At 42.2% G+C, this 22,147-nt stretch overlaps 1 protein-coding gene across 5 annotated transcripts in view; it reads right to left on the bottom strand.

Moving 5' to 3' along the window:
* Positions 1-1,017: 1,017 nt before the first annotated feature.
* Positions 1,018-22,147, bottom strand: part of LOC123378361 (glycerol-3-phosphate dehydrogenase [NAD(+)], cytoplasmic-like) — a 58,075-nt gene continuing 36,945 nt past the window's right edge. For all 5 annotated transcript variants that reach the window (XM_045032028.1, XM_045032027.1, XM_045032029.1 and 2 more), the window contains 7 exons: positions 17,753-17,930; positions 14,496-14,636; positions 13,534-13,672; positions 9,963-10,075; positions 7,841-8,074; positions 7,140-7,246; positions 1,018-3,846 (listed from right to left, as the gene is read on the bottom strand). In XM_045032028.1, coding sequence (XP_044887963.1) covers positions 3,750-3,846; positions 7,140-7,246; positions 7,841-8,074; positions 9,963-10,075; positions 13,534-13,672; positions 14,496-14,636; positions 17,753-17,930 — 1,009 coding nt within the window. In that variant the 3' untranslated portion in view covers positions 1,018-3,749. The remainder of the gene's footprint in view (positions 3,847-7,139; positions 7,247-7,840; positions 8,075-9,962; positions 10,076-13,533; positions 13,673-14,495; positions 14,637-17,752; positions 17,931-22,147) is intronic.

Here is a 22,147-nt window from a genome sequence, read left to right as displayed (position 1 = left end):
GCTTATAGGAAAAAACAGTGTCGCCTTTCTCAAAGGTGTTTCACAATTTTTTTTCCTAGTTTTAATCTAAAATAGCAACTGAAAGTTCAGGTGAGCTAGATTTGAGGAACACAACAGTGGCACTGGTCTCAAAGAATTACAGGGAGAGAGGGATAGTTCTTGGTCAGATAAATTGTTTGCAATGAGCAAAATGCTCCAAACCACCAGGCAGTACTGTTACTCCAGTGCTGTGCTCTCTTAAATGAGCTGACTCCTGGGACTTTGGAATCTGGATCCATTGCAGGTGTCTAAGGAGAATTTTGCTCCAATGTTTTACTTGACTGTTAGTACAATGTAGTTTATCTTTTTGATGTGCACTAGTAAACTAGGAACAAATATCTAATCTAAAATCGTATGTCCTCTGCCCTTATTTAGGAGGGACGGTGCCTGTTTTCAAATATTTTCTGTCCTGAAATTTTTTCTACACTAATGTATCTCAGTGCAGCTGGAGAGGCGTATGTTTTTTCTTCTCCAGAGTTCCTATTAATGTCAAGTTGGTGACCTGTGGCTGAGCAGTATAAAGTCCTGACTCTGCAAAGTGAGATGGAAGGGATGATGTGGGTGTAAGGCTCTGTATGCATTTATATCGCTTTGCAAGGTTAAGGTCCATGCGTATACATTAAGTGGTACGTTTGTGTGGTATGTGGTATTGGGCCTATGGGTACAAATGTCACCTTTATTCTGAAAACAGAATTATTTTGGATGAGAGAACTGACTGTGACCTTGAGTATGTGTTTCCTATTTTAGTACAGAATATAAATGTAGAGTAAATTTTACATTATTTTTTGTGACTGGAATTGAGGATTAAGGGCTAACTTTTGTTTGTGCTGTTGTGAGTGGAAGGTTTTGTTTTCATGTGTTAGGTACTGCCATCTTCAAATAATGAAACAAATCCTTGTACATCAATAAACACTTGTCTAGAAAATTGTATCTCAGTCTTGCCCTTCTCTGAGAATGACACACATTGTAAATTCAAACTAAACAGAGAGTAATTTATGTATTAGAATTGTCAATTATTTTAACCGTGCCTTTGCAAAATGAAATTACAGCAAATATTTATAAATTTAGCAGAGTTAAATTGCTTTATACTTATATGAACTCGTACTCGATATACATTGTCTAAACCTGAAAACGCACTATAATATTAAAATGACTTCAAATGGAGTTTGGCCTGACTAAGGAGAGCAAAGAAAGGGCCCAAAACTTCAAACCTATGATCGTAATTTCCATTTAAAAATCATGCAACATATTTACATTCAACCCCAAAAAGACGTAAGTTGAAGTTTTCAAAGCTGTGTAAGGAATTTAGGCATACACTTCCCATTGAAATGGATGGGAGTTGTGTGGCTGTTTCCTGATCATCTTTAAGGCGGAGGTTTTTGTTTTTTTTCCCCCATGGTTCTATATTTTTAATCTGAACAAATCAATGTCAGGGATGTAACAGGGTTCTTGTAAAATGTGGAAGAAAAAAATCTTTCTAATGTAAAAATCTTTTTCTTCAGTCTTTGTATAGAGAATTTATAAAATACTAACTTATGCCCTAGCATGACAGCGAAATAGAGGCAATTTTGTGCAAAAAGTAGGTTACATCCTTAATGTACATGTTTTTTCAGAAGGTTGGAATATAAAAAAGTACCACAATTCATTCATAGATGGCTTTAACCCTGGAAAACATCAAGTATGCAAAGTTAGCCAAACAGTTATAAAACGGTGTTCAAAAAGTTAAATTACAGCCTTGAAATCTGGCTGCCAACTGTAGCAAATTTAAAACATTGGTGCATGAGTCAGCATGGGTGTCACTAAGATTCAGTAGTGATGTGGATATCTTTGAGTGTAGAATGCATGATGGAACTGGCTAGCTTAATCTCTAGGAGGAGCAGGGTTGTGGCTGCAGTGCTTGCTGTCTACTGGATGATGCATGAAGTTGCACTGGCCTCTAATGGGGCCTCCTACCTAGAGTTAAAATGCAGAGACTCATTCACCAATGTAATATAGGAAGTCTGTGCGTTTATAGCAATTATTTTGTGCGTGTGTAGCAGTGAAACCTCAAGGGCTTTAACTTCACTGGCCAAATTCTACCGCTCTTTGCACACTTGTCACCCCCATTGAAATCAACAGTATTGCACATGGTATACATCAGGGTGAAGCTTGGACCCTAATTATCAGTCTTAGATACATTTGCTATCTTGACTAATGATAATTACTAGGCATCAGTTGCTGAGAAATACTGATGCTAAACACAGATGCATTTTGCACTGTTATTTAATCTCTCCGAAATCCTTGTACTTTAAGAAAAGAAATTAATGAAAATCCCTCACCAGGACACATGGAAGCTTCAGAGGTAAGATTTTCATTCTATTAAACTGCTTTGATTGTGTTTACTGAACAGTCAGTCATATTTGAGTAGAGTAACAATTACCCTTTTCTACAAGCTTTCTATTAGGAAATCAAATTGGGTAAGAAATTGTATTGACACCTTGCTTTTGAATTGGAATTGTATTTCAGGGGAACTGTATAAGCCCATGTTTGCCGCTTGACAATACTGAAGTAGTCTTTTCTTAAGGAAAAGTTAACTAATTTTTTATTTATTTTCCAAGTGGTTTTTCTCCAAATTACATGCATCTTTGCACTGTTTCTGTATGAGAAATATTAGTGGGCAAAGTGATAAGGTGCACGAGAATTAGATTTGATGTGGGTGGGGGGCAGATGAGTATGAGGACTGCTTATAATTAAGTCTCTGATTTAGTCATGGAATCCGTGACTTCAGCCTCCGATGGTTGGGAGCTGCAGAGTCCACACCGCCCACTGGCGCAGGGAGTTGCAGGGTACCCCCGCAGCATCTGGAGGGCCCCGGAGCTCCCAGCCACTGCGGGCAGCAGGGGAACCCCCAAACTCCCTGCTGCTGCAGGCTGAGGAACAAGCTCCCTGCTGGCGGTGGCAGGAAAAACCCTGACCTCCCAGCCTCTGTGGGCATTGCAGCAGGGGAACTGGAGTCCTGGCATGAAGTGGCAGGGGAGCCCCAAGCTCCCTGCAACCCCAGCTGGCGGGGTAACCCCTGCAGCTCCCAGGTGCTGGGGGGTGAGGGAAACATCCACCCAGTTTCAGGCTAGAGGTGGAGGGGAACCCCAAGCTCCCAGACACTGCAGGTAGCGGGCAGCCCTGGGCTTCAGTGGGGAACCCAAGCTCCTGGCTCCTGGGGGATGCCAGGAGCTGCAGGTGATAGGGATACCCAACAACCACCAACTGCTGCAGGCGGCTCCTTGCCCCTGCATTGCTGCCTCATAGTGTGGGGATCCGAGGATCCCCATTTTGTCAGGGATATTTTTAGTAGAAGTCATGGACAGGTTATGGATTCCATGAATTTCTCTCTGTTTTGCCCATGACCTGTGTCTTTTACTAAAAACATTTGTGACAAAATCTTTAGCATTACTTATTATCAACAGGAAAGAAAAGAATTTTCCTAGGGCTGATTCTGAAAAGACCAACCAAAGTCAAACCCGTATTAATTAAGGTTATTAAATCCTGTATCCATCCTACTTCCTTGGAGATAATATTGAAATATTCAGGCTGACTGTACCAAAAAAAAGTCTACATTGCCTTTACAAGAAGAGTTATGTGCCACATGACTTATTTGGCAGCTTTTATTTACTACCAAGTCGAGAGAAGCCCAGAAGAGATGAATGCACATCCGGATGAGCCACGTGAAATTCTTACATGTGTTGTGGATGATTCTGTAGACAAGAGATGAATTCTTGGACCAACCTACCCTCATAGCAGATCTGGTAGACAGTTGAGAACAATGGAAACCTAAAAGAAGGATGAAATAATTGAAAGTGGTTTTGAAAGTTTACTTTTATGCAAACAGCTTCACTATTCTTGACACCTATGAAAATGGGGGTTGGGGGAAAAGTGCTGCCTTTTTCTGCTTTGGGATGTAAAAGTTTGAAGGGTTTACATGCTGCTTTTCCCCACTCCTTTCACAATTTCCTCTTCTCTCAAAATTTTAGGCCTATCTATCATGTGTTTTTTTCCCCCCCAGAGATTGTCTGGATAACTGGAGAGCTAGTTGTAGGATTTAGACATGAAGTACAAAGAGAATGAAACTGGCCCAATTGAGAGGAAAGGATGTTACTGTTTATCTTAGGCAGACACCTTCCCTACCCCATTTAACACTAATGCTTGACAAACAGGTGGGAGAATATGGAAAAAACTCAACAACCTGTGCTTTCAATTAAGGACTTGGAAAGCTCCCTTCTGCTCCCTACTCCTCCTAAGGAGTCTTCCAGGAAAGACAAGCTGTGATATTTCTAAGCTAAAAGCATGCAGAACTGAACCTCACATGGTTTCCCTTACATAGCATAAAGAAGCAAAGAATTTTTTCACTTTGCTGGTTGCCTTTTAAGTTAGATAATTTTACAGTCAAGAATGAGAGAATGGAATTGATTTGAAACTAAGTGCATAATTTAGCTGTCAAAACAAGCTTTTATGAAATCTAAAACCAAGAGAAGTTTTTTCCATAATTATTATAATTCCAATGGACAAGGTTTTTTTTCCCAATGCCTCCTTACAGTGCTTCCACCCTAAATACTGCAGCAGTGTGCTAGTGTAAGAGAACCTGAAAGACTCAGCTACTTTCATTGTGCAAGCTGAAACAGAGGCAAAGCCTAATTGTAATTCAAATGTTTTCATTTGTAATCTCAAGTGCATATATAGAATCATAAAAATGTGAGGCTTGAATGGACTTTGAGGTGTCAGCAAGTCCAGCCCCTTTGGCCGAGGCAGGACCAAATAAACCTAGACCATCTGACAGGTGTTTGTCCAACCTGTTCTGAACTCGCTAAGATGGGGATTCCACAGCTTCTCTTTGATGCCTATTCCGGAGCTTAGCTATCTTTATAGTTAAAAAGTTTTTCCTAATATCTAACCTAAATCTCCCTGGCTGCAGACTAAGCCCATTACTAGTTGTCCTACCTGCAAGGACATGTAGAACAATTGATTAGTCCTCTTTATAACAGCCCTTAACATATTTGAAGACGTAAGTCTTCTCTTCTCAAGAGTAATCATGCCCAGTTGTTTGTTTTTGTTTTTTTAAACCTGTCCTCCTAAATCAGGTTTCCTAAACCTTTTATCATATTTGTTGCTCTCCTATTGACGCTGTCTCCAATTTGTCCACGTATTTCTTAGTGTGGCACCCAAAATTGGACACACTACTCCTGCTGAGGCCTTACCAGTGCCAAGTATAGCAGAACAATTGTCTCCCATGTCTTACATATGATGCTCCTGATAATATACCCCATAACTGCTTTTTTTTTAAACTGCATCGCACTGTTGACTCGTACTCAATTTGTGATCCATGATAACCCCCAGATCTTTTTCACCAGTACTGTACCCGGCCATTTAGTCCCCATTGTGTAGTTGCGCGTTTGCATTTAGTTATTTTTTAATTCAAACCCAGCCTAACCCTTCCTAACCCCATTGGGTGGGGTTGCAAGCACTTTGTCATCTGCAAATATTTATAAGCACACTCTCCACTCAGTCTTCCAAGTCATTAATTAAAATATTGAGGTAATTCCAGGCTCGGGACTGAGCACTGTGGGACCCCACTGGATATGTCCTTCCAGACTGACAACGAATACTTGAACTCTGAGTACTCCTGTTTTTTTTTACTCTCTGAGTGTGGTCTTTCCACACTTTGTGCACCCACCTCACATTAATTTAATCTAGACCATTTCCCCTAATTTGTTTGAGAATGTCATGTGAGACATCAAAAGCCCTACTAAAATCAAGATATCACATCTCTGGCTTCCTTTCCCATCCACTAGGCTAGTAACCCTCTAAAGGAGGAGATCAGGTTGGTTTGTTGTGATTTGTTCTTGACAAATCTATGCTGGCTATTCCTTATAAACATATTCTCCTCTAAGTGTTTACAAACTGATTGTCTAATAATATGTTCTAGTATTTTGGTATCAATGTTAATATGGCTGATCTATAATTTCCCAGGTCCTCTTTATTCCCCCTTTTAAAGATGGATACTGTGTTTTTTGTCCTGCGCCAGTCCTCTGAGACCCCGCCAGTCCTCCATGAGTACTCAAAGGTAATTACTAATGGTTCCAAGATTGCTTCAGTTGGTTTAAGTACCCTCGGATGAATTTCATCAATCCTTGCTGACTTGAATACATCTAATTTAAATAGCCTCTAATCTAACCTTTTATTTTCCTATTTTGGACGGCTTTCCTTCCCCTTGTTAATACTGTGAGTAGCTAGTCATTAACCTTTTTGGTGAAGACTGTAGCCAAATAGGCATTAAACACCTCAGCCTTCTTGATGTCATCGGTTATTAGCTCTTCTTCTCATCTAAATAGATGACCTACACTTTCCTCCGTCTTTCTCTTGATCCTAGTGTATTTAAAGAACTTCTTGCCTTTATGCCCCTTGCTAGATAACTCATTTTATGCCTTTATCCTTTCTCATTGACCCTACCTGCTTACACTGTTCTTTTGTACTCCTCCTTAGCATTCATCCATGTGTCCACTTTCTGTAGGATTCCTTTTTTGATTTTTCAGGTCATAAAGGAAACTGTGTTTAAATGGCTCTGTACTCCAATAGCATCCCCTTGTGCCACTAAAATGCTCCTACTGCACAGAAATTTTTCAGCACACAAACAGTCTTTGTTTAGAAAGATTATTCTGCATAGCTTACTAAGAGAAGGCACAGTTAAAGTTAATACTGTAGCTAGTATCCGTGAAAGGTGTAACACTGATACAGCATGAAATCTTACTTGTCTACAGATCAGGTACCCAGGTTTCCTCCAACACTGCATCTCAAACTTTCCTTTTTTGTTTTTTTGGAAAGGACCATTGTTAGGTGAAGCAGTTCGTTCTGCATACCATTCAGCCTTTGGCCTGTTCTGTTGGTACTGCCAGTAAGAGTGCAGGCTAATGTGAACAGTGATGGTGCCTTGAGATGTGGACACCTGGTCCTTTATGGACATGGACAGACTATATACTTGTTTCATAAAGACCTTTAAACAGTTGTGAACTAGTAATAACTTTTGCTTATAACAAGTCTGTCAACTAAATATTCAAAAAAATCAAACTTACTTATCAATCATGTTTTTCTGTTTCAGCATCTTATAGACTTCAGCTGAAGTCTGAGGACCTTGTAGCTTTTGTCCATTCAGCATCTCTTTTTCCAGTTCCTCAATAGACTAGAAGAAATGAGAGTGATCACACAAACAGAATAAAAGGAAGCTGCATAACGGAACAGAGTGTTTCAAGCAGAAGGCTTCTGAAAATGTTAGACAAAAGAATCCAGTGATTAAACTGCAGCCCACGCCTGCCTTGTACTTTTGTTATAGGCCAAGTGATTAATGAACAGAAGGTAGTGGGAGGCTTGAACAGATTCTTTCTCGGGTCCCTAAGCAGTGGCTGAGGCATTCAGTCCATATTATATAACCTTTTGCTTTTATAAGCAGAAGGAAGCAGCACTGGATGTGCTGTTCCAAGGGGGAAGAGGATTTTCACTTATTCTAGAATTGTGGGGAACTATTCTCTCTCCTTCCAATTTATTTTAGTTCATCTTTGTTCAGTCCAAAGCTTTCAACTCTTGGGACACGTTTGGAATAATATGTGCTACTGAAACAGTCTTTGCAGTTGGCAAGGAGAGCAAGAGTCACTTCTGAACCCTCCTCTCTTAGATCATTGAGGGAGTGTTATCCTTTCATCAGGAAGATGACTGTTGTGTGTGTAAAAACGCAATTGATTAACACATGGGCTTATGATGCCTCAAAAATGCTCCTTACTTTTCCTGTCCGCACAAAGGCTTCAGCTACTTTCCTGTTGCGCCCCCCGTAGCATGTAGTGATTAGATCAGCAACACCGCAGCTCTCCAGAAAAGTAGCTATTGCTACTGAACCCCTGCAGAACAGCTTTGCAAAGGCTACCATTTCCATGAGGCCCAAACGAATGACTGCTGCTTTAGTATTATCGCCAAAGTCCAATCCATCGCAGAATCCAGCTCCTACTGCTACTATGTTCTAAAACCAGTTTAATAGAAAAGGTGCAAAAGAGAGAAGGAAACCAAGTCAGATAAGACGTGCAGTTCTTTGGTAGCATATGCTAAACTGTAAGTGAACACAGTAAGTAAACCTGTTTTTACCTGAGTGCTCCCAGGTATTCCAATTCCAAATAATTGTAAGCATACTTCATAGCACTTAAATGTCAAGTAATTGGACTTCTAAGGCCTAAAAAAATGTTCCCACTTATTTCCGGGTGCAAAATGAAGGGCACTGTGTTAAAAATTTGGCCATATAATGCAGCTGGAATAATTTTTTCCCCTTGTTGCCAGGTTGGCAGCGGGATCTCGTGACCCTTCTGTTCTTATCTTTTAATTGAATCTTTGCCTAGCCTGGATTTCTACCTCCATAAACATTGGTTGCAGTAGATCAAACTTGGCCTATGCCTACAGCAGGAGTAGGCAACCTGCGGCACGCGAACTGATTTTCAGTGGCACTCACACTGCCCGGGTCCTGACCACCAGTCCGGGGGGGCTCTGCATTTTAATTTAATTTTAAATGAAGCTTCTTAAACATTTTAAAAAACTTATTTACTTTACATACAACAATAGTTTAGTTATATATTATAGACTTATAGAAAGAGACATTCTAAAAATGTTAAAATGTATTACTGGCATGCGAAACCTTAAATTAGAGTGAATAAATTAAGACTCGGCACGGCACTTCTGAAAGGTTGCCGACCCCTGGCCTATGGGAACATTTTACTATCCTTACAAAAGTCGGAAAGAGGTTCACTGGGCATCCCAATCAAATGCTTAATCAAAAATATCCCAAACTTTGTAGTCAGACAGCGTAGTTCACGATATATTGTAGTAGTAGGTGTTAGTGTGGCTACCTTTAAGTTTGAAGTCCCAGAAATGCTCATGCCTCAGTTTTGCTCTCTGCACCATTACTGCTGAAACTCTCATTTCAGTAGGAGCCAGGACTGGGCTATTTCCATACAAAAAACATTCCACTGAAACCTGCCTGGGATACATGTTTGTGTGTGTAAATAACTGATTTACTTATAGGTAAACCACACACCGATTCAGTTCAAGCCACTGATGCTTTTTGTCAGAATAAGTTGAATGATAAGAATATACGACTGCGCTGTATGCTGGAGTGCATTTTCAATGGGTTTTAAAGCAAACTATCCATCTCACTCAAGTGCTGCTTGGAACAGGCTTCAACTTTAGTAGTATTTCTCATTTACATTGCAGTTGAATGCAGAGGTCCCAATCAGGATTGGAGTGCCACTATTCCTAAATGTGTTACAACACCACTGGGAGACATGGTTCCTGCCCCACAGAGCTTACAGTCTGTTATTTCCTTGTAAGTTATTACTTGAACTTAGAAAGAAAACATTTGCTTAAAGAGGACACTCCATCCTTTTGCCACCTTTTTATTTATTAAAAAAAAACCAACTCTTTGATAAAGAAATCTAACTTAAGTTGTAATTGTAGTTTGAATGATAGTCTGTTATGATTACTTGTATTACAGGAGGGCTCTGAGGCACCAAATAAGATGAGAGTAACAATTGTGCTAGATGCTGCACATACACGTGCTAGGAATTCCTACCACTACGAGCTTATGATCTGCCTAGACAAGGAAGTATTAAGGACCAAATTCCGCTCTCAGAAGCATGCATACCTACAATAAGGAAAGCATTTGTATAATTTGTTCCGAAATGCTCTACAACCAATCATTCCTCAACACACTTATGAGGTACGTACATATTCCCATATGATTTGCCCAAGGCCATCTAATGACCTGGTGGTGGAGCCAGCACTAGACCAGGGAACCTTGAAACGAGACGTGAGGGTAGAATTTGGCCCTAAAAAAAACAATTATTTGGTTTGGAATCACTAACTTTTAAGGCTCCGCAGATCTCCACTGTATCACAGTCATCCACCACGGTAATCCTGAAATTTGGGGTCTGCATTAATTCTTTAAAGATCTGCCCATGCTTTTCATTTTTGCACCCTGTGGAAGGAAGGATGGGAGTTAAACATTCTTTGTTACATAAGTTACGGGGTGGACAAAACGTGTATGTTCATAAGATACTGAAGTAGGGGGATGACTCTGAGGGAAGGGTTAGGTTTTGTAATCTGTATAACTAGACATTATTAAAGGGGGATTTGTGAACCAATACCAGTTCTTGCAGCTGGCAGCCAGTATAACCGCACAAGTCAAAATGCATTAGCAAAACGTGTCCAATAACACTTCAAGTGGTTACGGGTAGATAGCCTCCAACACCCATCTCTGCCCAACAGGTGTGGTTAGCTTGTATAATTCCAAACCTGGCCGAGAGCGGTTTTCTAGTGTACGTTTAGTCTTTGTGTAAAGCACCGATTTACACAAATATGCCGTCAGCTCACAAAGCCCTGCCCGAGGGCTATGGCAGCCTGAGCACGGGGCTGAGTTAAACTCCTTAGCTCTAATCCTGCCTCAGCTGTTGACTCACGGTTTGGGTATGGCCAAGTCACTTAACCTATTAGCAGGGTGGTGTCAGGATCAATTCAAGTTTGCACACAGCAATGATGCTGTTTTACATTTTCAAAGCAAAGTATTACTAACTCACTAGGACAAAGGCTTCGTAACACCAAATACATTCCCACTTACAGGAGGATCCATAGACCAGGATGTTCGGTGTTGGAGCTGTTAGAAAAGTGGTGTTACCAGCCATACTGAGGTCATGTATCAAACTATTAAAACAGTGTCCTTCCGTATGGAGAAGGGGAGGAGGCAGTGCTACTGGGAAAGCTGTGTGGGGATCTTTGAATGAGTTTTTACCTGATTTTTAGAAAGTTGTGTTGGCCTTTGTTTTCATAATAGTGATGTGGCCCTGATGTTCAGTGGGCTGAGCATCAGGAGTCCCCATTCCAGTGGGACTTCTGGGTGCTCGGCCCCATGTTGTTAAATATCAGAGCAAGCCTGAGCCCTTGGATTAGTGCTCAAGCTCAGAAGCCTGGTTTGTATCCCTCACTCTCTAGGTGAGTTGGCATGTGGGAATACGTTGTTTCTCTGCAGTAACAATCCCTGGCCTGTCTAGCAGCAAAGGAAGCTCTTCTAGACGCTCCCAAACAGAAGTGGCAGAAACACTTTGAGGGAGGGCACAAGAACAAAGAGGCAAACTCCTCTGAAGAAGTAACCTCAAAACCATCGTTAAAACGTAGGCAAGCAAAGGTGCTAAACTCACCTCCGAGCCTTCAGAAAGATCTACTGCAACAGAATTGCTTAGCTAATGTTCATAATAGCCTCCTCAGGGAGCAAAAGTTGCCAAGATGCTATAGTTTTCACAATTAATATTGCACAGGAATGGGCAGTTTGAAATGTGTACATACAATCTGAAACAGCCAGTCAAGCTGCAATAAATTAAAGTTGCATTTTTAATGTTCATGTAGCGAGTCGGTGTGGCTCCCCTCCGGCCCAGCAGAGGGAGCTCCTTGCCAGACGCCCAAGTGGGCTGAGACACCACTTCCTGTCCCCGCCCCCCGGAAGTCAAGGGGCGGGACAGGAAGTATAAAAGGAAGACGCCAGAGCTCAGTCAGGAGCCAGCAGCCGCCGGGAGCAGACGTGCCGGCGGGAGCTCCTGACCGGGAGCCTTCTAGGAACCAAGGCAGCTGCCCAGACTGGCCTCCGCTTCCCCGCGCCCACTACGAGGAGGAGGAGCCGCCCGAGCCGCCCCGTGACAGGTACTGGGACCACCCGCTGGACCGCCCCTGCGCCCCCCCCGAAGAGGAGCCGCCGGGGCTTTCCCGGCCCTGCTTCCCGGAAGAACCGCCGGAGCAAGCCTGGCCGGACTTTCCGGAGGCACTACCCGACCTCCCCGCAAGCCCGGACCCGGAGGAGCCGAGGACCTTTGACTGGCCCGAACCTGATCCAAGTGTGCAGGTAGGCCCCGAGGGGGATATGGAGTGTAGCCCGGGGATAGCCGACCCCTGTCAGGCTACGGACACTGAGGTCCCCATGTCAGTGTGTTGCGGTCAGGACCCCACTGACCAGCGGCTGTGAGAGCCGCTAATAGGGCCCCGGGCTGGAACACAGTGGAGTGGGAGGGCCTGTGTTCCCCCTGCCACCCCACTCGCGGGTGGCAGTTTCCCCCTCACCTCAGCGCTCAGGCAACTGAGCCTATATTGACTTTGCTGTTGCTCAGCCCCTGCTCCAGAGGCCTGAGCCTATATTGACTCTGCTGTTGCTCAGCCCCTGCTCCAGAGGCCTGAGCCTATATTGACTCTGCTGTTGCTCAGCCCCTGCTCCAGAGGCCTGAGCCTATATTGACTCTGCTGTTGCTCAGCCCCTGCTCCAGAGGCCTGAGCCTATATTGACTTTGCTGTTGCTCAGCCCCTGCTCCAGAGGCCTGAGCCTATATTGACTCTGCTGTTGCTCAGCCCCTGCTCCAGAGGCCTGAGCCTATATTGCCTTTGCTGTTGCTCAGCCCCTGCTCCAGAGGCCTGAGCCTATATTGCCTTTGCTGTTGCTCAGCCCCTGCTCCAGAGGCCTGAGCCAATATTGACTTTGCTGTTGCTCAGCCCCTGCTCCAGAGGTCTGAGCCCAAGGACTGCTGTCCGGTTGCCCGCCCTAACTGAGGGCCGGGGCGTATACTTAGTGACTGTGTGCCTTGTGCGGCCCCTGCCTGAGGGTCGGGACCTGGACTCATATTGAGACTGATTGCCGTTATCCAGCCCCCCCTGCTCCAGAGGGACTGGACTTATATTGAGACTGATTGCCGTTATCCAGCCCCCCTGCTCCAGAGGGTCTGGACTTCCCACGTAGAGGGGACAAGGAGCGAGTCGGTGTGGCTCCCCTCCGGCCCAGCAGGAGGGTTGAGCCCCGACGCGCCAGCTTACAGTTCACAACAGATTTTAAGCTACTGTAAAAATATGAAGGTTAGAGACACCACTGAAACAGTTTGTGCTCAGGTAGGCATTGTGACACAGAGAGAGAAAATAATAAGTGATACCATTTCAGTTATAAAGAGGTGGGAGGATTGAGAAATTTAAACGAGGGGTGGGGGAGGCTTTGTGGGGCTGGTTGCACTTTCCTTGCAGTATGTCAGCCGCTGAAGGACTTGACACAATCTCTTTGACATTACTAGAAGTCTCCCATTAACTCCTGTAGAAGAATTAAGCCTCATTTTTAATGGAAGAGATTAGCTAATTGCTGCATGTACTAGCACCTGCAGCTGTTTGAGTCTGATCCTGTTTCCATTGAGATTGTTGGAAATGTGGCCATTCCTTTAAGGGAAGGAGGTTCAGAGTTTAATACATGGTGTATACATAAAACTGTTCAGAAACCTTTCAAAGGTTTCCATGTTTCATTTACATGTTGCTATGTTTAGATGCTGTCCTATTCCTCTGCTAGGGACTGCTAGAAGTAGAAATGAACATCTGTGGTAGAGCCAATGAGAGCTCTTGATGATTGCCCTGAATGATCATTACCAATGGTGGTTTCACAGAACTTCTCATCAGCCACTTCACTGGCTATATTGGCCCCCATGAGCACGCTGACTTCTATCTTCAGTTTCTCTCGAATGATGTCTGAGATGAGCTTCAAGCCTTCGGCACCCTCGTCAACCCCCTGGTGAAAAGATAATATTCAAAGTCAAGTCATTAGAAAAGAAAGGAGGGTGACAGAGCATCAGTGTGTGAAATGTAGGCCTCATGCGGTAGGCCCTCGGCAAGCAGTTTTCCCTTTAAGCGAAAGGACTTGGACCCAGTGCAACAGTATGTCCCAATGTTTTACTTTATGGTGAGGCTGCTTTTTCTTTATATGTTAAACTTCCCATAGTTGTAAAATAATCAAGTTTTCATGTAATGTGTTTTTAAATGCCCTAGGCAAGATTTAAACGTAAGACATATTCTATGAAAGCAGAAACAGCACAGCCCCAGTTTTGTTTGTATAAAGAAATAAGTCAAGGTGCATTATGCTTTCCTTCCTCTTCTGTTGCTGTTTGCAGGAGAATCTTAAAAGGGAGGGAAAAGGCAACAGCTGGAGAATTGTAGGTCTGAAATTTTAATTCTATTTTCTTCAATTCACGTTTTAAATGAGACATTTTCTGTAACAATTGGAAAGAAGGAGCAGTGGACTCAAAGCTGGAGGCAAACTGCAAGTTTTAAAAACATCCTAAATGTGTTTTTTTTTTCCTTTTCAGGATAGCCTCCCTGATTCCAATTGCAAATCACTTCAGTTCTGTAAAACCAGCTATAAATGTTGTTGTCCATTTTTTTTGTGTGTGCGTGTGTACTCTCAAAAACAGCCCTGGAAGGGGAGAATACATGACATGGAATAGAGCATTAAGGCTTTAGAGCTGTAGCTCTTTGGCATTTCTAGCCCCAAGTTTTCCATACTGCATACTTATTCCTTCACTGCATACGGACTGATGATAGAGATCCCAAATTACCTTGATCAGTGAAATGCCGAATGCTCCAGGTTTTATGTGACCAACAATCTGGTCACAAATTCGTGTAATGAACTGATGGGGTATAACAAAGATGAAAACATCTGCCCCAGCCGATGCTTCAACGACATCTGCTACAGCCACCTAGGACAAAAGTGAGGGAAAAAATTAATTAACCGTCCCTCGTACCATGAGTGAGTTAACGTACTTACAAAATAATGTACACCTAATCCATCACAGAAAGGCATTAAAATAAGAATCCATAAACTAAAAATAAAGGAATCCTTAAACTAATTAATGCTATGACAGTGTTGGCCTTTAATGCAATCAGCTATTGTATTCCAGATTAAAATGTCCCCGAAGGCAGCATAGCCTAACTTCTTAAACCAGTGTGCCATACTAGCCCTGTGGAGATGATCAGGGACGTATAATACAGCCCACAGCTGCATTACCTCCTCAAGTGCCCTTCAGAGCAGGGAAGGCCCTTCACCCCTTTCAATACAGTTCTTAAAGGCAGCCAAGTGACCCTGGTAATACAGTTAAATTGGAGCCATCCTGCCAGGGTGTAGAGGCATAGGGCCTCTCCTCAGATGACTCTGGTCACCTGTGAATGCTTCAAGATCCATGGGGATCTGCAGGATTTGTGCCAGACCCTATGGCTTACCATGTTTGGGTTACTCCTCTCATCCTGATGGAATGATCAAGGAGAAACTCTGCCAGGGGATCCTTATAGTTACCCTGCCCAAGCAGGATTCACTGCAGGAGATAGTGATTTGGCCTAGTATTTGCAAAAAATTAACACAAACATGCCAAGGAGCTGGCAAGCCCTACCCTGTCCCAAGCGTAAACCATTCCAGCTGGAATTAACAACAAAACCAGGGCTTATAAGGAAGTCAGCAGCTGAATTTCACTCTGCCACAGCTACCAGTAGCTTTATTGATGATGATAAGAGAACATATCCCCCTAAGAGTGGGGCCCTTCATCTGTGCCATAGTATGAGCTGAGCAGAAATCAAACCGCACTTTCAGGTCCACAGCTAGACAAACTGCAGCTCTCTGCATCAGCTCCTTCAAAGCCAAGGATTCGCATTCTTTTAAAATAACTGGCCTAACCCAGTTAGACCAATGTGAATGGGGAATTCCACTCTGTCGTCGAGCATATTGGAGCGACATGAGCCATCAAAAACAGGGCTGATTTTTAACTAATTAAATTAGCAAATTGTTCATGCACACGTCTCCCATAGCCTTATCCATCTAAGATGAACTGGGAGACTTAAGACCTAAGCAACGAAGAGCTACTCATTGTTTAAATTCTACAGTGATGTGTGTGGTACAAACCCCAGCATGGGAAGTGTCTCCAGTGGAGTGACAGGGTCCCTGCTCATTAGCATGTTATAAAAGGCACAAGATACACAGGTGGGTCCAGAATTCCTAGTGGTGTTCTTCACCTTCCAGTATAATTACCTCAGTGCCTTACCCTTTGTGCAATGCTGGGGCTTTTCTTTGGGGTAAATATCTGAGCTTCACCATCTCCTTTACCTCATCACTGTAACTATTCTTCCTGCAGGAGCAAAGTAGCCTGCACACACTCCTCTCCCCACAATGCAAGGAAATCTAGCACCTCCAGCCTGGACCGGCAGGAGACCAAAAGCAAGGAGCTCGTGATTTCAGCAAAAAGGTAGCAGATAACAGGAAGAGATGTGGCTGCGAAGGCAGTCCAAGGCATTTAGAAGCGGGGGTGACTTCCAGGCACAGTGACCCTGGGCAGTGGAGTTCAAAAGTGCTGCCGGAGAATGTATGTTGTATGTATGAAGGGAATGTATGTTGCATTAGGGACTGCAAGTAGAGGACTGCTTATACCAGTACAAGTTGTGCATTGACACTGCCACTGGTCTGATAGACCTATATCAGCAGGGACTTATGTTCCTCCGAAAAGGGGAATAACTATGCTGGAAAAAGTGGAAGGTTTTGTCAATAAAAGACTAAATTAAGCATGGACACCAGCCAGGCTGTGCTGGAAAAAGGCTGGTTTAGCTGGTACAACTTTCCAGCGTAGGTCAGGTTTTAGGGTGAGTCTGCTACCAGGATAGGAATAAAAACCAAGCTTTTTCTCGTGTTATATTGTTGTAAAAATAATCAAGGTGGTTCATGTCTTGCTTGCTGTTAGGTGGATTTGATCTCCTTCCTCTATGTCAATTTCAAGTCATGTGAGTGCAAACATGCTATTACAATACTAAATTTAGAAAAATTAACTACTCTAAGCAAGGAGGCCACTCATATGCAGCATGTTAATTTCTGTTTGCACAAATTAAAAGCTACTCTGTTAAGGCTGTGCTAGTTTCTTTACTTTCCAAAACAGGACCATCTGGCAAGCTCCTGAACAAACAAAATGTCACCCTGCTTGCTTTAAATTAAATAGCTATAAATAATCTAGAATGATCACGTTTCTTTAAGTTTATGAAGCTATAAATTATCTAGTATGATCACACATTTTGAATGGCTGTAAAAGTTATAGTTTTTTGCTTTTGGTAGATTTTACTGTATTACGAATTAAAGTGCCTCAGTTTTTCTACTCTGAAATCACACAGGTAATTACAGCAATGCTATTCATGCTGTTTGTTAGCTTTTCTATTGAACTTTTAGTTAGACAGGAAGGGGGAGTTGAAACAACCTTAATTTTGTTTAGGGTGGACGCTCTGGACCACATACTCTGCTGGTGTAAATCAGCACAGCTCTATAAATGCTGTAGAGATGTGCTGATTTACAGCTGGGCAGGATCTGGGACTTTGTGTACAAAAACACAAATATAGCTGGTTTGTTTGAAGTTGTATGTCCTTTAGAATTTAGATGAGACATTTGTAAGCGACGCAAAGAGTGGGTCAAATTCATAAGTAATGCAAATGTTAGAGTAAGTTGGCCAGAAAAGAGATGTAAGTAATCTTAATACTTGGCATGTGTACATAGGATGAGATAGTAAACCTACAGATAAGGTTGGCAATTAAAGCAGGATTAAAGTCCCTCTGATTCATACATTAATGACTAGTTGTAAATGATCCAGACAACAGGGATTCCATTTGAAGAATTAAGGTCTAAACAAAGAACTTTTAGTTTCCCCTGAGTCAACCTATCACCTCTGCCTAGTGTTAAAGCCCCTTTAAGGTGTGTTTTTTAAAGCAAAGCAGGGATTGTGAAATTCTTAGTCTGGTTCAACCATCAGTCTTAAAGCTTTGAACAAACATTTCAGTTGTTTAGCCAACTTACCACATTTTTAGGTAACGTATGTCCTGGAAGATACTTCACATTTTCATGCTCTTTGTTTATGATCTCTGTGAGTTTCCTCCCATTTATGATTTCTTCAAACACCCACATCTTCACAACAGGATCAAACCTGTTGGACTTCTGGATATTTTTGCCAATAATTTTTGCAATAGCAGACCCCCTGTGTAACAAAGTAAAATACTTAGAGACAGGAGTCTGTATATTTGTTTTGAAACAATCTCCTTAGGAAAGTTCAGTAACCCTAGTTTCAACTGGAAGCACAAACTGCACTGAGCAAAATACTCCTACCTCATTGAAAGGCCTGTATTACAGGACCCTATGGCCATGTTTATATGCTCACTAAGCCCAGCACAAGGCTCTTCCCTCAGTCAAGAAAATACCCACTCAAGAAATACAGAAAATGGATACGAAGTAAAATACAGTTGTGACCGGAAATCCAGGGTTAACATAAGCATGATGTACCATGTTACATCTTGTTTTTAATTTAGAACTTTGAATAATATTTTTTATCAGATACTTTTCTTAGCTTCTTAAAAAAAAAAAAAGTAGAGTAACCCAAGCAAGAAGATGCTTCTGAGCAATCTGGATACACTGAAGTCTGTGCATCTTACCTGAAATGTATCAAACTTTCCTATCAATAGCCGCACTCCAGGAGGGGCCTGCCTGAGGGATGGTCTAGCTTAGTTAAAGGGACACTATCAGGTTAAAAATCACTCTTAAAGTCTCTCGGTGTGACAAACAAGACCTTAGATGATTAAAACCTGAAACAGCTGAAGTCATCTAGTTTACTTTGCATCATTCATGCTGTGCATTTACTTGCTTTTCTGTCAGCTTGGACCAGTGGTTCTCAACCTGCAGCCCGCTGGGCTGCTTGCAGTCCAATCAGCACACAGCTGCAGCCCATGTGACATCCTCATGGCTATACAGGTAGTATATATGTTGTGTTGATGTGACCCACGTAACACACGTTGCCCACAATGGTAAATAGGCTCAGAACCACTGGCATAGGCTGTGAAATTACAATACAAAAACAAGGAGTCTGGTGGCACCTTAAAGATTAACAGATTTATTTGGGCATAAGCTTTCGTGGGTAAAAAACCTCACTTCTTCAGATGCATGGAGTCATGGAGTGAAATTAGACTAGTCCTTTTCCCTGATTTCATCTTCTCATGCACCAGCACAATACTGACATGTTTGAGTTATGAACACTGCAGGAAAAATATTTAAATTAAACAAAAAACTTGATTTAACTATAGAAGACACCCATGAAAATACTGGTTAGTGGTCTTTAAGTTTTAAGAAAGAACTTAACATTTTGAGCCTACTTTGACTTTCAAGGACCCGTCCACACTACAAATATTTTGAGTCAGAGGATCTGGTTACAATCCTCTTGTCCCCTGACCCAGTTACAATTAGAAGCATGAACAGACCATAATTTGTGTGTTAGCCAGTTATCAGCAACTGATAAAAGCTTGGGTTTATCCAAGGTTAAGTCCAATTAGATGTTGTCCAAACAGCAAGTCATAACTGCTTTGCAACTGGGACAGAGGGAAACCATGTTGTAACTGCCGCCCTTCACTCAACTATAGTAGTGACTTAAATCAGCTTGCACAAGGCCAATTGCTCAATAAGCAATAACAGAATAAGGGCCCCTGTCTTACTGTCTTTATTCATGCAAAAGTCCCACTGACGTCAATGGGCATTTTGCCTGAGTATTGGTTGCAGGACAGGTGCCAATGTATGCAGTGATACCAGGCTACCCAAAGACCATGGGGGTGTTGGGAGGCCTTGTCTCATGACGGCAATCTGGTTATTTTTTTAAGCCATTTACAAATGTAAAGTATGTAGGTAAAAATTTCAGGAGGAAATATTCATTAAAGGGGCATTAAGGATTCTCTTTGTGAAACAGATGAGGCCTACCATATTTAATACTAAAATTATATCTAATTTATAGTTCAGTTCTCGGCCCATCCCATCAAAATGGGAGACTGAAAGGAGGGCGACGGTTTGTGGAAGAGCGCAGTGACTAAGCGTTGGGAAGAAAGGTTGCTTTTGTGGTTAAGGCACTGGCCTGGGACTTTGGAGATTGGGGGTTCCTGGTTCTGCCACACACTTTCTCTGTGACCCTGGATAAATGATTTAATCTCTCTGTTCCCAATCTGTACAATTAGGATAACAATGTTCTCCCCCTCCCTCCCATCCTTCATCGGCCCTGTAAACTCTTGGGGGCTGGGACTGGCTCTTACCAAATGCGTACTCAGTACCAAGTACAATACAGAGGCTCAGATCTCATCTGGAGCCTCTCTGGGCACTACTGTAATATAAAAAGTTGGCCTAATTTTCAAAGCTACTGAGCATCCGCAGCTCCTGTTGATTTCAATGGGAACTATAGATGTTTGGCATCTTTGCAAATCAGGCCAACAAAGGCAAATCTAAAATTACTTAAGTATAAAAAAATTATGCTGATTATTTTGGATACCAGCTAAGGAGCACTAAACATTAAGAGAAACTGCTTGTTCTGGCATTTAAGCAATCCAAGCTAATTTTAAAATTGGAAGATAGGCTCCAGCACACTGTAACCTCTCTTTAAAGTTTTTAGTAGTTTACAATGGACTGGCAGCTCTCAGAGAACCAGACTGCTTTTCCAGCAGAGCCTTCATAACTGATGTGCTCAGATGCTACTGGGGCACAGTTCTGAAACTGACCAGACTGGAACACAATGGAATCTAGGTTACTAAATAAGCAATTTTAGAAAAATCTGAGGCGGTGTTCAGCAGTTAGCAGGAAAAGATTCTCACTGTGAATTAATGGGAGACTCGTACATAAACAAAGAGTTCAAAAACTGGTGCTCTATTTTACCTAATGTATTTGAAATTCATAGTTCAGCACTAACCAGCCTTTGGAAAGAATTGCTTTATCTGTGAAACTAGTGTTTAGTAGACTACAGGAGCATGGCAGGGAAGGTACACGAATGCACACAAAACCAAGGGACACTCCCACATAAACAACATTTTACCTCATTTATTTGCCAAAGATCAATTTAGTAAGGATAATAGAAGGCTGTCCTTTTTAACTAGCTACTGATTAAAGGGTTGACAGAAACCCAATTTATGGAAAAAATCAACAACAACAAATAGTTTTTGCTGCTAATTCTTAAAACAATTTCTTCGAGGATAGATGAATAATAGTAGTACTATGCTTCAAGTGCTGGCTCTCAGCATTACTGGACTGTAGAACGTTTGGATGGCAATGTTCTGGCTGAAGTCACTGACAATTCTATCAGTAACTTCAACAGAAGCAGGGTCAGTCCCCAGAGGAGCAGGATGGCTCATTAATATTAGAGTAGCGTCTTTTTCTTTAATCTGAATTGCAGTAGCATCCAGGAATTCCAGTCATGTATGAAGATCCCATTGTGTGAGGCCTTGTACAAACACAGAACAAAAAGACAGCCCTTGCCCTGAGCAATTTATAATCTATAGGTTTGGCTACATGGGGAAGTTATACCAGTGTGAGGTAGAGTTTGAACTACTATAGTTTATATTTATATGGGTATAACTCCCCATGTGGGTGGACGCACTTATTCTGGAATAAGAGGGTTTTTTTCAGTTTAGCCTACGTCACTCTGAAAATGGTTTACACTAAGATGGGAAAAAAGCACTCTTATTCCAGAATAAATGTGTCTAGATAGGGAGTTGTACTGGTGGAATTATAGTGGTTTAATTATACTGGTATAACTGGAACAATCTACCGAGGTTTTATACAGGGCAGACAAGTAATATTTTACAGCGAGAGAAAGTGTGTCCCCTCTACATTAAATAGACACTTGCTCCTTTACTAATAAATGTTCAGTCTTGTAATGTAGTGAGCACCCCCAACTCCTACTAAGTAAATTGGGAGTGGAAGCCATTCAGTGTCTTGGAAGATCAGGCCTCCAGATACTGTAATTTAGAAATTAATCTGTATTTTTTAAACAAATAGCAGAACCATTACTAACTAACAAAACCTATTGCTCCTCAGGTTTTGCAGGTACTTTATATAATCAAATCTGGCATAAGGATTCCAACACTGTTGGCATAATAAGGATCACTGTGACTCACGGGGCAGCTGAGAGAAGCTGTTGAAACATTTGTGTCATGTGCCAACTGTCTTGCTGAGACTCAGAAATGATCCCTGAACTGTTACCTAAATATCTAGTTTGAGGGCAACAGAAGGAATGGTGTGTCTGCTAGAGGTAAACCTTCCACTGTTATGGCTGCTTTTTAAAGAAACACTGTTCCAACTTCGATAAGCTCAAAAATAACAAATAAAAATGATCTTTTCTGCTTTAAAATGTGTTTCCACCAGCTGCAACTACCCTAAGCCACCCAGCTCCTGGCT

The sequence above is a fragment of the Mauremys mutica genome, chromosome 10 (genome assembly GCF_020497125.1).
Source record: "Mauremys mutica isolate MM-2020 ecotype Southern chromosome 10, ASM2049712v1, whole genome shotgun sequence".
NCBI lineage: Eukaryota > Metazoa > Chordata > Testudines > Geoemydidae > Mauremys > Mauremys mutica.
The sequence above is the reverse complement of the archived record's forward strand: the minus strand, read 5'-3'. Positions and strand labels throughout refer to the sequence as shown.